At 44.2% G+C, this 16,440-nt stretch overlaps 1 protein-coding gene across 1 annotated transcript in view; it reads right to left on the bottom strand.

Annotated features, from left to right (window-relative positions):
- Positions 1–3,784: 3,784 nt before the first annotated feature.
- The window catches only part of Rgsl1 (regulator of G protein signaling like 1), a 70,240-nt gene continuing 57,584 nt past the window's right edge, over positions 3,785–16,440 (bottom strand). Inside the window, exons 19-22 of the mRNA XM_029475678.1 lie at positions 14,579–14,688; positions 9,524–9,619; positions 5,930–6,116; positions 3,785–4,055 (exon numbers count right to left, since the gene is read on the bottom strand). Coding sequence (XP_029331538.1) covers positions 6,025–6,116; positions 9,524–9,619; positions 14,579–14,688 — 298 coding nt within the window. The 3' untranslated portion in view covers positions 3,785–4,055; positions 5,930–6,024. The remainder of the gene's footprint in view (positions 4,056–5,929; positions 6,117–9,523; positions 9,620–14,578; positions 14,689–16,440) is intronic.

Genomic DNA, 16,440 nt, shown 5'->3' on the forward strand with positions numbered 1-16,440 from the left:
TTATCATACAGATCTTTCACTTCCTTAGTTAGAGTCATGCCAAGATACATTAAAATTATTTTGTGACTACTTTATAACTGTAATCTTGCTACTGTTATGAATTGTAATATAAGTATCAGTTATGCAGGGTATCTGATACTCGACCTCTGTGAAAGGGTCATTTGACCTCCACAGGTTGAAAACCCCTGCTCTAGTAACTGTGCTATTACTAATTCTCTTAGGCTCATTCCCTATCAGAGGAACGGCACCCTATCATGACGCAGAATCTCACCATATAGACAGACAGATTAATGGCTCAGCAATGGCAGAGTCCCAGTCTCAATCTCAGTTTCTGGAGAGAGAGGGACAACTCCTGTTTAGGAATATCGTGAACCTTCACTCCTAGGCAGGAGAGTCTCTATCACCAGCCATTCCAATGGCAGGTTGTCTCTCACTCCTCCGGGGGATTGGAAGCATCCCTTTGTGTGCTACTGATTGTGAAATGATTGGTATTGTCTGTTTTCCCTTCCACTTCTGTCCTGCAGTCACACAAAATGATAGACTAAGCTTGCTCAGGCAGATTAGAAAATGTGAGGAAGGGAGACAGATGCCTATGTATCTTTTGCAAGTTGTAACTCAAATTTCTTCGTTCTCTTTCCAGCAGCCATTGGGTTTGTGTGCAGCTGCCTGGCCCACAGTAATGGCCACCCTGTGCAGTGGCATAATGCTATCCTTGCTTTTTATGTTAGCTAACTGGTCCTCGGTAAGATGACTGCCGCTAACCCAGTGGCAGTTATAGGGGAATCCCATAGCCATGTGGCAAGGCACGAAGCATTTAACACAGAACATGGTCCTCCAAACACAGAACCAGATGGCTAGCCCCACGTTTCCCAGAATGCCTTTTTCTTCCCCTCTGCACTCATTTGCTTGGTCTGATGGACGGCTTCCCACATGTTCTGTAACAATCTGGCTGTAGTATGTTAACATCTCCCCCAAATGAACGGCTTCATTATAAATATTAAAATACACGAGTAAGAAGTATATGAGGGAAACTATGAAATCAAAATAGCAAATTATCCCATGTTCATGGAGAGCAAGATTTAAAACTGTGAAATGTTAAAAATTTGAGACAGTACAAATACTGTTAGTATTGCAGCTCTTTCTTGGGCCTTTGCAAACGGGCCTTCCTTAGCAGCCTGGGGTTATCTTAAACTAAGAGCATCATCTCTCTCTTTCCCATACTTCCTGTTGCCTCTGTCCTTCCTCCTCACTTCCCCATGTAGGATTTTAGTCCTCAGCATATGAGTGGGTTTCTAAATTTTTGGACAGGTCATAGCTATAGGCAGAATCACAGTGGACTCAGGATGGACTTGGGAGGCCATCAAATGCCCATTTAGACTAAGCCCCAACACAGCTACCTAGTTCTACACGTACCACCCCTCACCACAGAACTTTCTTAAGCACAGGTGACCCCTCCTCTCTTTCCTCGTAGCCTCTTTTTACCTGCAGGCACTCAGCACTTGTAGCTCTCCCTTGGGAAATCCAGAAGGGTGCCCCAGGGGACAGGCTCAGAGAAGGGAAATTCCCACCACGGAAGCAGAGCCTTTCTTGCTGAGCATCCTACTCCAGTTTCAGCTCCAGTGTTGGGGATCCAAACTCTCAGGCCCGTGCTATTTTTGGAGGGCTGAGAGATCTATTATAGGTCACTAAATTAAATCTGAATATCAAGCAAAACCAAGCAATTCTTTCAGTATGGCTAATTTTTTTCATACAGTGCTTATGCTAAAAATTATTCATTGCTTATCTGAAATTCACATTTTTCTAGGTTTCTATGTTTTGTCACAGTGGTAAAAAATATCCAAGGACATTAACATGTATATGTTAAAGGGTATTTTTTTTTTATTATTATCCTGGCTCACAGGCTTACGGAGCCCATGCCTGGCCCACCTTGGGCAGGGTTTCATGATGGTGACGGTGTGTGCTGGGAGAAGCATCCTCAAATCACGTCAGAAGGAAGCAGAGAGATGGAGTAGAAGACAGGATCAGGGGAAGATATACCTCCAAATCACCTATTCCCTCATCTAGCCCCACCTTTCACCACCTCCTAGTAATGGCACCAAGTTATGCCATCAACGGATTGACCCACTCATTAGGTCAGAACCCTGGGGATCTCCTGGTGGCTGGGAAAGCCATCACACAGACACAGAATTAGATGACGTAGCACTCTCTAAGGTTCCTCTGAATCCAGTCAGGTAGACAGGATTAACCACCATGTGAATGGGGATCCAGGAAAGGGTGAGGGAGGCGGGGCCAACAACCCCGGAAACAGACTGCAGACCAGCATTGATCGATCTACTGTGTTGCTCAGCAGCAAGCGTTTTTTTTTTTTTTTTTTTATACATTATACATTCAGACCAATGGGGAATTGACAGGAGCTCTGGAGTAGCCAACTAACTTGTTTCTATAGGGAAAGCGTAGCGTATAGTTTGTTTTTTTGTTTGTTTGTTTGTTTTTTTCTTTTTAAAAAAACAATCCACGCTAAATCTGGCTAGGCACTGGCACTGGCAGTCTCACCAACCCCATGCCAGCTTGCTGCCAAGCAGCTCACACTTCCCAGGCGACAGAAAGTCAGCTACTGCTCACTCAGATCATCTTAGCCCCGTAAAATGATAACACGAGAAACTTGTAATATACCAGCCAGACTTATAACGGTAAATCTCCAACCCCCAAATGAACGCTCAAAGAACACAAAATTCAATTGATATAAATACAAGCTGCACACCTAGATTGGGCAAACGTACCCTACATTATTCTATTGCTCAACTATGTAATCCCTAGCTACTTACGGCTTCTCCAGACCGTGTGAGGTCACCGCCATCGTCTTCTCCTTCTTCCATCTTCCATCCTCTGTCTCTTTCTCCCTCCCCCTTTCCCTCTCTAAAACTTTCAGCTCCACCTTTCCCTTCCACTGCCCAATCACAGGCTCTAGCCTTAACTGACCAATTAAGATGTCCTCTGACCTCACCTGAGTACGGGCACTCCTTTTGAGGGAGCAGAAAATACAAACAGCAACCCACAACAGAGAGGTTTCAGGCTGCCAGCACCCGAGAGGACGTCTGTAAATGTAAAGACCGGGGAAGCAGCCACTGCCCAGTTCCGGGCCCGTTCAGAGATTCCACTAGTTTGCTGGGATCCTCTGCTTTGTGTCATGTGGTATGCCAGCAGACATGGCACTCATGCTTTAGGGCAGTATGGAAGTGTCTCTCACCAGGTCTCCCAGGTCCTACCAGGGCCCACTCAGGGGTTGTGGAATCCTCACTAGATGTTCTGTGTTTTTTTTAAATGAGGACATTACTAGATGTTGAATACAGGGCCTTGTGTATACTAAGCAAGTCCTCTGTCACTGAACTACATATTTAGCCCCGTTTCCCCTCTAAATTGCTTATAATTATATGTATTTGCGTTCCACAGTATGATATTCCAACTCACATATGTAATATGTACAATCCATATTAGGTCATTGTCATGTCCATGACCTTAGATATTTACTACTTCTTTGTTGTGAACATCCAAAATCCTTTCTACTATTTAGTGGTGTACTGTTATCAACCACAGTCATTTTACTGTGTTATAGAATTTTGAACTTCTTTCTAACCAGCTACATGCCTGTACCTTCTGCTAACCATCTCGAGCTGCCCTGACTCCCAGCTTCTGGTAATCCATATCTTAGCCCTTTAATGTGAGCTCAACTACGTTAGCTTCAACATATGAGTGAGAATGTAAGATACTATATAGGGATATTCTTTATTCTTGCTAACAACCTGTAGCCCCGATTATTGTATAGGGGTAAAATCTGGTACCCTAAGGTCCTGTACATGTAAGCCAATCCCTCTCCTTGAGGAAACATCTGGATCCTGCAACAGTGGACGTGAGAGACAGATGTCCTCATACTTCTCATGACACTCTGCGATGCGTGCACCCGCAAAGGCTTCTCCGAGAGTCGATCCTTCTGCCTCTCTTGCCTTTCTTCTGTCTCTTTTGGTCACTCCTTAATCTAAATGGGCTGTATGAACTCCCTAAAAATTAAAAAAAAATTTAAAAGTTCTCAAAGCACGAGGAATGATTGGAACATAAAAGATATTCACAAAAGAGACAGTCTTTGCTGTGGTCATCATGGCTGTAATTGATTATTGATTTCATTTTCTGGTCATAGGTCAGGAAAGTCTAAGGCCAGGGAAATTAAAAGCATACCTTCATGGTTTATTTTCTCTACTACATTCCCAGTGGGGTGTCCAATTCATTTACTCATGTATTGGGTATGTATTTATGGGGGAACTATAAATATATGGGTGTTACTGTGTTGAGTACTGGGAGTACAAATTAAAATAAAATGTGGCCTTTGCCCAACAAATTATACAGCACATGCCTGTAAGGGGCAAAGCTATAGGAGTTTATCCCTCTGTTAATGATCAATCAGATTTCTCTCTCTCTCTCCCTTTCTCCCTCCTCCTCCCCCCTCCCCTCCCCCTTCCCCCTCTTTCTCTCTCTCTCAAATGAATGAAACCATCTTTTCTTTCCTTAAGTGAGACTCATTGGCTGCCAATAGGTTCAGCCATGTCTTAATCTACCTAGAGAGCATTTAGAGTGGGCCCCAAAGTGGGCATTTCACCAGATTCTCGTCAGTAACCTATGGGTATCCTCGTATCCTCCCTGGTCTCAAGTGCTGGCCTCTTGCTCTTTTATGATTAAGTTCTTTCCGAAGACCTCAATCCTAGTAACTAGGCTCTTCTTTATTCCTCTCCGGGATCTTACCTGGTGTTTAAGAATTACAATTCTGTTTCATTGTCTGTATTCTTGCTATAAACTGAAGTCTTGTTTTTTAGCTTCAGTCCTGTGAGGCAAGGGAAGCTTCATTTCTTTCTCCTGAACCTTCCTTGTGTTGAATACGTGCCTGAGATGGGCCGTCCTGGGGGGCCTTGAAGCACTCTACCTGGGTCTTGCCTACCTCTGACATCCTCTGAGGATGCCTACTGTCGTCTTTCACTACCTTTTGCAACTGCAGCCTCACCAGACTTCCTCAGCCCTGGGGGCCATAGGCACTGTTGTAACATCATAACTTATTTCATCTTTTGGAAAAGTCTAGGATAAAAACTGTCAATACAGGACACATTTGTGCCCACTTGGAAGGGTTCTCTAGTGGGATTTGTAAGTTCTATATTTTGCAATTCGCAGCTACATTGATGAGCTGTTCAGTTCCTAACAGTTGAGGGACTATTCATAAAATCCTGTCATTTTACTCCTGACTTTTTTCAATAGACATAAAATGAGTCTGGTTACTCTAAGTCAAAGGCTGCTGCTTAGGTACTTTGGTTAAAAAAAAATGTTATGGAATCTATTAGTTATCAAGTTTTGTTCAAAACTCAGGGAAGAGCAACTGTTTCCATGCATGGAAGGTTGCAGGGATGTTTACCATCGGATGAAAATGTGACAAAGAACAGGAAGTGCTCCATGAGAATGTCACTTGCCTGTCCAGCCCAACAGCTCCTTCACCTGCCTCACAGTCAAGATTTACTCAAACAATGGATGGGAGTGAGAGTATTAACACCTCACTTCCTGTGGTATCCAGTGACACGTCTGCCTATCCATCCATCCATCCATCCATCCATCCATCCATCCTTCCATCCATCCATCCATCCATCCATTCATCCATCCATCCATCCATCCATCCATCCATCCATCCATCCATCCATTCATCCATTCATCCATCCTTCCATCCATCCATCATGAGATTTCTCAACAACCCAGAGCCAGGATCTGTACAAGGTTATGGGACTGTAACGTAATGTCTTAAGCCCAGGTCAGGTAACCTAATCCACAAACTCATATGCTTCCAGTCTCATGGAGGGCACCGGGAGGGAGGGCTGTCTCTCACACTCTGTCCACATCTTACCCGCTGTGGTCTGGTCTTGCTCTGTCTGGGCTGCCCCATTCTCCTTCTTGATCTTTCCACATGGTGCGAGGACATTTCATTTCTGACCAAAAGGGTCAGTACTGGGAGGGTGTTAAAGGGTCATCCATCTCGGCCTTGGCCTTGGCTTGATTACTTCTTCTCTTTTTTGTTGCAGGATATTTTTGGTCTAAAAGAAGGGATGCAAAGGGAAAAGGATGAGGCTGGGGAGATGGTTTAGTTGGCAAAGTCCTTGCTGTGTAGGTGTGAAGATCCCTGAGTTTGAGTTCTGAGCATCCATGTCAAAAGCCAGGTGTGACTGTGGGTGCCCGAAATCCCAGCGCTGGGATGCAGAGACAGGATAATCCCTAAGACTCACTGATCAGCTGCTTTAGCCGGACTGATCATCTCCAAGTTCAGTGGAAGAAGTTGCTTTTAAAAAAGTAAGGTAGAAAGTGACTGAGGAAGGCACCCAGTGACCTCTGGCCTCCACAAGCACACCCACAAAGGTGCATGTGCATCTGTGCACATGTGCATACATCCCTGAAGATGTACATATATATCAGAGAGAGAGAGAGAGAGAGAGAGAGAGAGAGAGAGAGAGAGAAATGCACAGAGAGATGGCATTCCATAAAAGAACTAAAATTACAGACAATGCTGGCATGTTGCCATTTTCTCTGGAAGTGAGAGGGATCAAATGAAAATACTTTGAAATGCCTCTCCTAAATGGAGGTGAGCCAGGACCCCAACAGAGATACTCCCCTCCCCCCGACTGCTGGGTCTTCAGGTGCTACCTGCAGGGCAGTGTCAGAACATGGAGCTTGATTCTAAGAAGTTGATCCTGTCAGCTATCATGTATGTAGACAGAATATCTCTGGGCTAAGAATTTCTAGCTGGCACCTACTTCAGGGTAGAAGACCCCAAATGCACAGAGAGGAGGCGAGTCGACTTGATAGGTAAGGTTGCTAGTATAGCTGTCTCGAGTGAGGCTATGCCAGTGCCTGGCAAATACAGAAGTGGATGCTCACAATCATCTATAGGATGGAACACAGGGCCCCCAATGGAAGAGCTAGAGAAAGTACCCAAGGAGCTGAAGGGGTCTGCAACCCTATAGGTGGAACAACAATATGAACTAACCAGTACCCCCAGAGCTCGTGTCTCTAGCTGCATACATAGCAGAAGATGGCCTAGTCGGCCATCATTGGGAAGAGAGGCCCCTTGGTCTTGCAAATTTTATATGCCCCAGTACAGGGGAATGCCAGGGCCAAGAAGTGGGAGTGGGTGGGTAGGGGAGCAGGGTGGGGGGAGGGTATAGGGAACTTTCGGGATAGCATTTGAAATGTAAATAAAGAAAATATCTAATTAAAAAAAAACATAAAAAAAAGAAGTTAAGGTAGATACAAAGGACTCAGAATGCACAGCACACACCACATCCTGGCAAAACAAAGACCCCTAAGCTCTGCTCCCCCTGCGCTCTTCCAGGGATCAGCTGCTGATGAGATCAATCTTTGGCTTCTTATACACATTTATTTCTAGACTTTGGTTTGTTTGTTTGTTTGTTTGTTTTTGTTTTTGGTTTTTGTTTTTTGAGACAGGGTTTCTCCTTGTAGCCCTGGCTGTCCTGGAACTCATTTTGTAGACCAGGCTGGCCCTGAACTCAGAAATCCACCTGTCTCTGCCTCCCAAGTGCTGGGATTAAAGGCGTGCGCCACCACTGCCCGGCTGAGAAAAGATTTTTGTTCAACAGATTATATATTACATTTCTGAGTTGTGTCATATGGAAAAACCAAAACTAGAAGAATGATATAGTTTGATGCTTGGGGGTGGGTGGGTGAAGGAGGTGGGTGTGTGTGGGAGCAACCTCTCAGAGGTAAGAGGGAGGGGGATGGGCTAGAGAACTCTGGGAGATGGGGCAGGGAAGGGGAGCAACATTTGGAATGTAAATAAGTAAAATAATTTAAAAAAAGTTCCACTCCCTGGTGATTAGGCATGCAAATCTATGAGTCCTGGGGGCCATTCTTACTCAAATAACCACATATGGGATGCGGTTTGAATGTGTTTTTCATTTCTGAACACCAAGTAGCACCTTGTTGTAATAGCATTGTGACATGAACATAGGCTCTTATACTCTGACTTCTTAGTTGCTTAAAAAAATACACTGATATTCTTGGAAGTAAAAAAAAAAAGTTTGGGAATGAGTGAAATTAGACATATTTTTATCTAAAATTTTAAAGATTCTTCTCCTTCTACTTCCTCTTCCTTTAAAGACAGAATCTCTCTATGTAGCCCTGGATGGTCTGGAACTCATTATGTACATACACCAGGCTGGCTTTGAACTCACAGAGATCTGCCTGCCTTTGCTTCCCGAATGCTAGGATTAAATACATGCACTATCGTGCCTATGTTTTCATTCTTAACTGTGCACGTCGGGGTGTGCATGTGCCATGTGGGGATAGGTGCCTTCAGAGACGAGAGGTGTCAGATCCTCTGCAGCTGGGGTTATAGCAGTTGTGAGTTACCTGGTGTGGGTACTAGGAATTGAACTAGGGTCCTATGCAAGAGCAGTACAGGCTCTTAACCACTGAGCCATCTCTCTAGTTCAGTAACGTTTCTTATTTTATAGTTATAAGGATCTAAATTTAAAGGTATAAATACATATTTTTCATAAAATAGTTAATGGCCACACACATGGTTTAAATCAACCAGTTTCTGTTGGGTTTGAGATTTACTATTAGCATACAAAGGGTGCATTGCGTTAGCTTCTGCTTTTGCAGTAAGAAAACTTTAGCTGCAAAGTTGCCTGCTTTCACAAGCCAGGGAAGAGGTTGCTGGGCAAGAGAAGATGCTGTAGGGGTGTCCCGAAGACCTAGTTTGTGTGATTCGTATTTTTTTTTCTTAGAAGAGCTTTCATTTGAGCTTCCATTTCATTTAGAGGCTGTACACAATGTTAGTCACATAGAGTCGTGGAAGTAAAGATCATACAACAGGAACGCTAGAACCACAATCATCCTTAGAGAAGCAGAAAAGCAGCAGCCCAACTTCTTCCCCAGATAGAAGCTAAGAATTGGGAAAGCATGCAAGACCTATTGGGAGATGCTGTGTGGAAACAAAGGCAGGTTGGATGCTTGGGAGTGAAGTGAACTCTTTGAGGTAGGAGAAGGAGAAGAAAAAGCATACCCTGTGCTCTCAATAAGGGAGACAAGCCTCCAGGAAGCAAGAAGCATAGGATGGAGATGCTGTTCAAATCAGCAGGTAGATTCTCTGAAAGGGAGAAGCATTTTGTGGTCTCTTGGAAAAGATTTTTGCATGATGCTTAAACGAACAGAGACAGAGGGGCTTATGCATCTTCTTCAAGAGGTTACGAAGGACTCAACAAGACATGATTGTTCAGGTGAGAACTGCACACAGATCCTGGAGGGGAGCCAGGAGAACGTCTTACACACCTCTACTCCTCACAATCTGTACAGTCTTGAGCAACTCATTTCATCGGAGGAGCTTAGTCTCCTTATAATAAATAAGAGAATGGGGCTAATGAAGACTCAGAGCCACTCTCTAGTTGGCCAGGGGACTTTTGCAATCAGCGAATCTCCAACTCACATGGTTGGAGTGAACTTGGCACTGCATCCCGGGGGTGTTGAGGTCGAAACCATTCGACACCTCTGAGCAAGCTGAACCTTAAGACAGTATGATCACCTGGGAAGGAAGAAGAAAGCACATTAAAATTCTGTAATATCACCCTAAAAAACAAACAAAAAAATTTTCTCAAGTAAGGGTGAAAGCTGCTGCTTCACATCTCCAGGTTATAGAATGTCAGTGATGGAACATTATGGACAGCCTAACCTTTGTATCTGTGATCGGTGGTCTTGGGTTGACAATGGCAAGCAGAGCTCAGGGTTCCTCAGCCCATGTGACTCTTCAGGCTTGGGGCTCTGACCCCATAATTCAGAATCTCCCACTCCTCTCTTCTTTATGTTGCTATCAAATAAGACTTTGGGGGTTTATTTCTATGGAATCCTGTTCTAGGAAATACAGCAAAGGCGGGGAGCTCTTGGGGAACGGCATGTGGTCTCAGGAGGAGAATTCTTTGCTTGCCCTGCCTGCCTGTCACTTTGATTTTTCATTTCCTATCTCAGTCTCTCCACTGTCTCCCATAGTTAATCTTTGCTGTCAGTTTGATTGGGTAATTCTGTGAAGGTGTTCCCAGAGATGCTTAGTCCATGAGACCCACAGGCTAGGGTCCTGGGCTGAATACAAATGAGGAAGTGAGTTGAGAGTTAGTGTTCATCTCCCTCAGTTTCCTGTTGAGCATGAATGTGTGACTAGCTTCCTGCACTTCTGCTGACATTCCCCTCCAAGAAAGGTTGAACCTCCTTGAGGTGTTAGTAAAAACAAATCTCTCTCTCTCTCTCTCTCTCTCTCTCTCTCTCTCTCTCTCTCTCTCTCTCTCTTTCTCTCTCCATGATTTCTCTGTATAGCTCTGACTGTCCTGGAACTCACTCTGTAGACCAGGCTGGCCTTGAACTCAGAAATCTGCCTGCCTAAGCCTTGCAAGTGCTGGTATCAAAGGCGTGCGCCACCACCGTGGCCAAACCTTTCTTTTAAGTTGCTTGTTGCCAGGTATTTAGTCACAGGTGTCTTAGTAGCTTTTCCTTTTGCTCTGACAAAATACATAAACAAACTCAACTCAAGGGAGAAGGGGCTTAGACAAAAAGAATAGGAGTCTATCATGGCAGGGAAGTTAAGGTGGCAGGAACCGGAAGCAGCTGGTCAGGATGCATCCACCATTAGAAAACAGAGTGAGGTAAATGCTGTTGCCCAACTCCATGTTTCCATTTATATTGTCTAGGATCTCAGTCAGGAAATGTGCCACTTCAGTGCTTGGACATTCCCCTTAAATTACTATAATCAAGACGATCCTCCACATACACACACACACACACACACACACACACACACACACTGAGAGGCTTGACTCTCAGGTGATACAAGATTCCACCAAGTTGACAACTTATACTAATAATCACGCTCCACTCATTGTCAAACTGACACTCAAACACTCAAACATTCCATTTTTAAAAGTTACCATTTTATTTATTAATGTATGTGTGTGTGTGCATATGTGCATGCAAGTGTAGGTATGTAAGGTATGTATCTATGTATGTATATGCCACAGCACACTTGTAGAAGTCAGTTCTCTCCTTCTGCTATGTGAATTCCAGGGATCAAACTCAGCTCATCAGACATATTTGCCAACTGAACCATCTCATTGACCCCAAGAATATCAGTCTTAAGCCACAACCTATCCCTTGTTGTCACTGGTGCATGACCATCTTGTGGTATAAACGCATCTGGCTCAACGTCAAAAGTCCTCATAGTCATTAAAATTTCCAAACTTTAAAAGTCCAAAGTCTTAACTGTTGAGTTTCTATAAAAACACAAACAAACAAAGCATCATCAACAACAACAGGGGTGAGAAATATGGCTTCCCAGTTAAGAGCTCTCTTAACTCTTGCAGAGGACCTGGTTCAGTTCTTAGCACCCACATGGCAGCTCACAACCATTTGTAACTCAAGTTCCAGAGGCTCTGACACCCTGTCCTCTCTTCCTTGGGCAAAAACACTCATTTGTATAAAGTAAATAAAGTTTAAAAACTCCTCTAAAGTAAAAAGAACAAAGTATATTTTTGCAAAATATAATAACACATGGTAAATATTCCATTCTATCAGATGGGCATGGTGACCACACCTTTAGGGAGGCCAGAGGATCTCTGAGTTCAAGGCTCGCTTGGCCTACACAGTGAGTTGCAAGATAGCCAGGACCAGGGCTACAGACAGAAACTTGCCTTGTAAAACAAAAACAAAAACAAAACCAAGCAAAGCTGAAGAATTGGGGCATAGTAAGGAGGGATTAGATCAAAATCCAGTGGGGAAAACACAAAATCCTGCAATTCTATATTTGGCATCTAGGGATTGTTATAAATTTGACTGGGCTCCAAAGGGCTTAGGCAAGGCTATCACTTCTGCTCTGCATCTGGAGGGCATATAAGCTCACTCTTTGGCCAGCTGTACTCTCCTATGCATTTCCTGGATATCCCACAGTTCTGGCATCCGGTATCCTACAATCTCTACTGCAAATTAAGTCCCACCTTCACATCCACACAGTAGTCTCTCAATGCCTCTTTGTAGGAACTCTGACTGTGAAACACCTTGACTGGCCGTAGCTGTTCTCCAAAATAGAGGAATAAGACTACACGTTCCTCTCAACATTGTGTCTTCCATGCTTCCAAAAATTATTGCTATTTGGATGACACTGTCTGTTCCCCTTGGACCATGGTTGCATTGGCTTCTGCTCTCCTTTCAAACAAACCTGCACCCTCACAAGTTAGAGCTTTTGATGTGTGAGGTTCTGTCCTCAGGATGCCTTTTCTACTGTCTCAGTGCAGCTCTCCTTTGGTCCCTCTGGTCTCTTTAATAATTACAGCTGCTTTCTAAGCACCAGCCTGAACTGTAGGGGGTTGGTCTGGTGCTGCTTGTATTTAAATGCTGAATACTGGCTCCTAAAATCTGGTTACCCTGAAGGAGCAGATCCACGCTGTACAACAAGTGATGCTATGTAAACCTTGCTCCCCAATTTAACTGGTCAAAGTTGGGACTAAAGGATTGAGTGAGAGGTCTCAGGAGAGACCAAAGAGAAGAACAAAAGAAGTAGAGAGTGGAGGACCCACCGTAAGAGGAGATGAACCATGAACACATGGCCAGGAACAGCAAATGACAAGGGACTGAGAGGTGACTTAGAATAGCTCTAAATCTGCCTGATCTAGGCTTACAGCCTGTAAGGAAAATACCTGAAGTGTGTGTCTTTTATATGGACTAGCTGGAGTTTAACTCCTATTACACTAAATGTTCTCCCATCTTGAAACCTCTTCTGCCAGACAAACCAGTCCACTGTCTTTAAAAGCCAACTTCACTCAAATTCTCAGGACAAGGATAGAATGAAGCTGTACTCTTAGTTAAACTATCATGCAAATGGCTCCTGGTCCAGTTCCTGACAGAGTCCTTACTCCTTTCTGATGAAGTCTAATGAACTGGACCGCCACTCACTGCCATACCCTCAAGTCACATTTGTAAAAGCTTTCCCTTGTTAGGGCTTTTTAGGGGCAGAAAACTCATTGGCCCTTTTCCTTTCATGAGTTGCCAGCTTAGTTGGGTGGCTTTGGGTCATGAGGCCACTCCCCTCTTTATCTCAGTGCAGACCAGGCCTCCCCTTGGTCTTCTTTTCTCTTCCAGCACAAAATTGCTTAGCTCCAACATTAAATTTCTGGGTGTCAAAATTTTCATGACCAAAAGCAACTTGGGAAGGGTTTATTTCAGTTCATAGCTTACAGTCAGTCCTGAAAGGAATTCAGGGCAGGAACATGGAGGCAAAAATTGAAGCAGAGGCCATAGAAGGATGGTGATTCCTGGCTTGCTTCTCATGGCTTGCTTAGCCTGCCTTCTTATATACCACCTGCCTAGGAGTGCCAGGTGTAGTGAGCACTTTGGAATCAATCATTAATCAAGAAAATTCTCCACAGACTTGATTACAGGCAATTCAATAGATCATTTTCTCAATTGAGGCTTTTTTTCTTCCCTGATGACTCTAACTTGTGTCACAAGTTGGAAAAAAAATATAATCAGCATGATGACCCCGTGCCAAGAATATACTACCCATGGATGAGAGGGCTAATGACGTAGAATGTATGTGTGTGTTACTTTTCAGTTGCTGTGATAAAACACCATGACCAAGGCAACTTAGAAAAGTGTTTAATTGGGATTATGGGTTCAGAGGGTTAGGGCCTATGATAGCAAGGTGAAGGAATATCTGAGAGCTCACATCTTGATCCACTACCATGAGACAGAGGGCACATTGGGAATGTTACAAGTCTTTTGAATCCTCAAAGCCCACTCCCTAGTGACATACCTCCTCCAACAAGATCACACTTGCTAATTCTTCCCAAACAAACAATTCCACCAAGTAAAGACCAAGCACTCAAAAATATGAGCTTAGGGGGGCCAGTCTCATTCAAACCACCACCACTACACACACACACACACACACACACACATACACACATGTTTTATAAATACACATTCTATAAATATAGATTAATAATAACTATATCTCATTAATAACCAAAGCACCAAGATATATACTACTTTTCATCTTAATTTCTACATTTTCCCTTACATTTTCATGTATATATGTGTATACATGAAAATTTGTCCATTTATCACTGTGTGTCTAGTTTTCAATTATTTTCTCACTTACCTCAATAAAATACATACTTCTTGAATGGTAGGGTTTTCATGGTGATAGTTGGATGGGAGCCTCCTGAACAGCAGCCAAAGAGGTTACTGCTGTCAGGTGCTCAGCAGATCCTGCAGGATCCCAGAAGCCCCTGCTAGGTTTTCTCTGAATAGCACTCCTGTTGCTAATATCCCACACCTTAGCACTAGTACTCTTATTTCTCTGAGGACCAAGTTAAGGTGATGACCATTACACTAGCCACCACCCTTGTGCTTGTTAAGCCTTAGAGTTAGCTCCTCAGACCTCTGTTCTCTCTACATTATCTCTGGCTGGAGAAATGGGGCTGTGGACTCAGGGTGGACTTACCTCCACTCCATGGTGGGTACTTGTATACAGACTTGGGAGGATTTCTTCCATCTTCAAACTTCTTCCCAAGGTACTCTACATAAGAGCGTGTCGCCTTCCAGTTACAAAACCTGTGGGAAGAATGGCTTCCAGTCACACAGAAGGGTTGGCGTGATGAACATAAGGGCAGCTCGGGTGGGACCAGCCATCCAGACTATAGGGTGTCCAACAGAAGGAGAGACATGGTAGGTCGAGTCATCCAGACTGTGGGATGCCCAACAGAAGGACACACACATATTGTATGCTGTACTGTATTGAAAGCGCTGCCTGTCTAAGGACATTCTCCTTGTCCAGGCTTGGCTCCAGTGGAGGACTGACCTGAACAGTATGTGGGAGACTCCCTTCTGGAACCACAGTCAACAGAGTCTTTGAAGAAGCACTATGCCCAGCCTGGGTAGAGTTAGTTGTGCCTCTTTGAATGTCAGGCTGTATAACCTCTGTCTAGTCTCCTACTAAGTTACCCAGCATATCTAGCTAGGCTTCCATGTATCTCTTCCTGAGACTCTTGCTCCCTTTCTTGATTCCAGCATGCTTTGCCCTGGAAGATAACTGGTTCCTCACACTTGTATACGTACTGTCATACTTACTGTTACTTGAGAAATGTTGCTTCCCAGAAGATCTCAAAACACTCGACACTTCCTCTTTGGCCCCTTCCTCCCAGGACTCCTCAGTTAGTAAGATTAGCTTTAATTGTCGGCACTTGAGCTCCCTCAGCTTGAGGCAAGCAGGGGTATGGTTCTTGCCTGCTCCCCTCTCCTTGCTCCCCAAGGACCAGACTATTCTATTACAATTACTTTGCTCTAATATGCAAAGGTGCATTGTTTATGGGTGTAAGAGACATTTAGCGCACGCGCGCACGCATGTGCGTGCCTGTTTGCCTGTATGTGCACCATATGGATACAGTGCTCACAAAGGGAGCAGAAGGAGTCACAGCCCCTTTAGCTAGAACTATAAGTGGTAGGTGTTTGGTTGTATGCTGCCTAATGTGGATCCATTTCAGGCCTTCTACAAATGCTCTTTCCTAGTGAGCCATCTTTTCAGCCTCCAAGGCCATTTTTTTTTTTTTTTAAAAGAAAAGGGGAAACCTAGTAGCCCGAGTCACATTATGATATAAGCGTCCCCATTACGCTTTTCTGGAAATTTTTGGCCAACTAGGTTGTCATTGAGCAAGCGAACTACTAGGGAAACCCAGAAGGCGGCTCTTGTGGAACTCCAGGCCTGACAATCAGCTGAAACATCTCAGGCAAGACTGTGAGCACAACTCTCAGCAGGACAGGTTATGAGCCCGAGGCCCCAGTTGTGCTGGGAGTCATCCTGACCTGGAATGGGTTGAAGCCAGACACAGCGTCAGGTGTAGCTTTAAGGACTCGTGGTCTCCAGATGTAGTTTTGAAGACTAATGGTCCCTGGCCCTCTAGCTCTCTAACTCTACTGAATACTTGCTGATAACTTCTAGAAAATCCTAATAATTTTCTTGCTTGTTCTATGGTTAAAACCTGCTGGCTTCTTTTCTCTTTAACTCTGTGCTTTATTTAACTCTTTATGCTTAAATAAGTGCCAGGGAGACAACCCTTCCTTACTGTTCTGTGCTACAAACTGAACTCTTCTTTACTGTTCTGTTCTTCATTAAGCATTGGGGGAACTTAACTCTACAACTTGTGCTTTAATAAGTGCTAATTTAGCTGGGCGTGGTGGTGCACACCTTTAATCCCAGCACTCAGGAGGCAGAGGCAGAGGCAGGCAGGTTTCTGAGTTTGAGGCCAGCCTGGTCTACAAAGTGAGTTCCAGGACAGCCAGGGCTACACAGAGAAACCCTGTCTCAAA

The sequence above is a fragment of the Mus caroli genome, chromosome 1, assembly GCF_900094665.2.
Source record: "Mus caroli chromosome 1, CAROLI_EIJ_v1.1, whole genome shotgun sequence".
Lineage (NCBI taxonomy): Eukaryota > Metazoa > Chordata > Mammalia > Rodentia > Muridae > Mus > Mus caroli.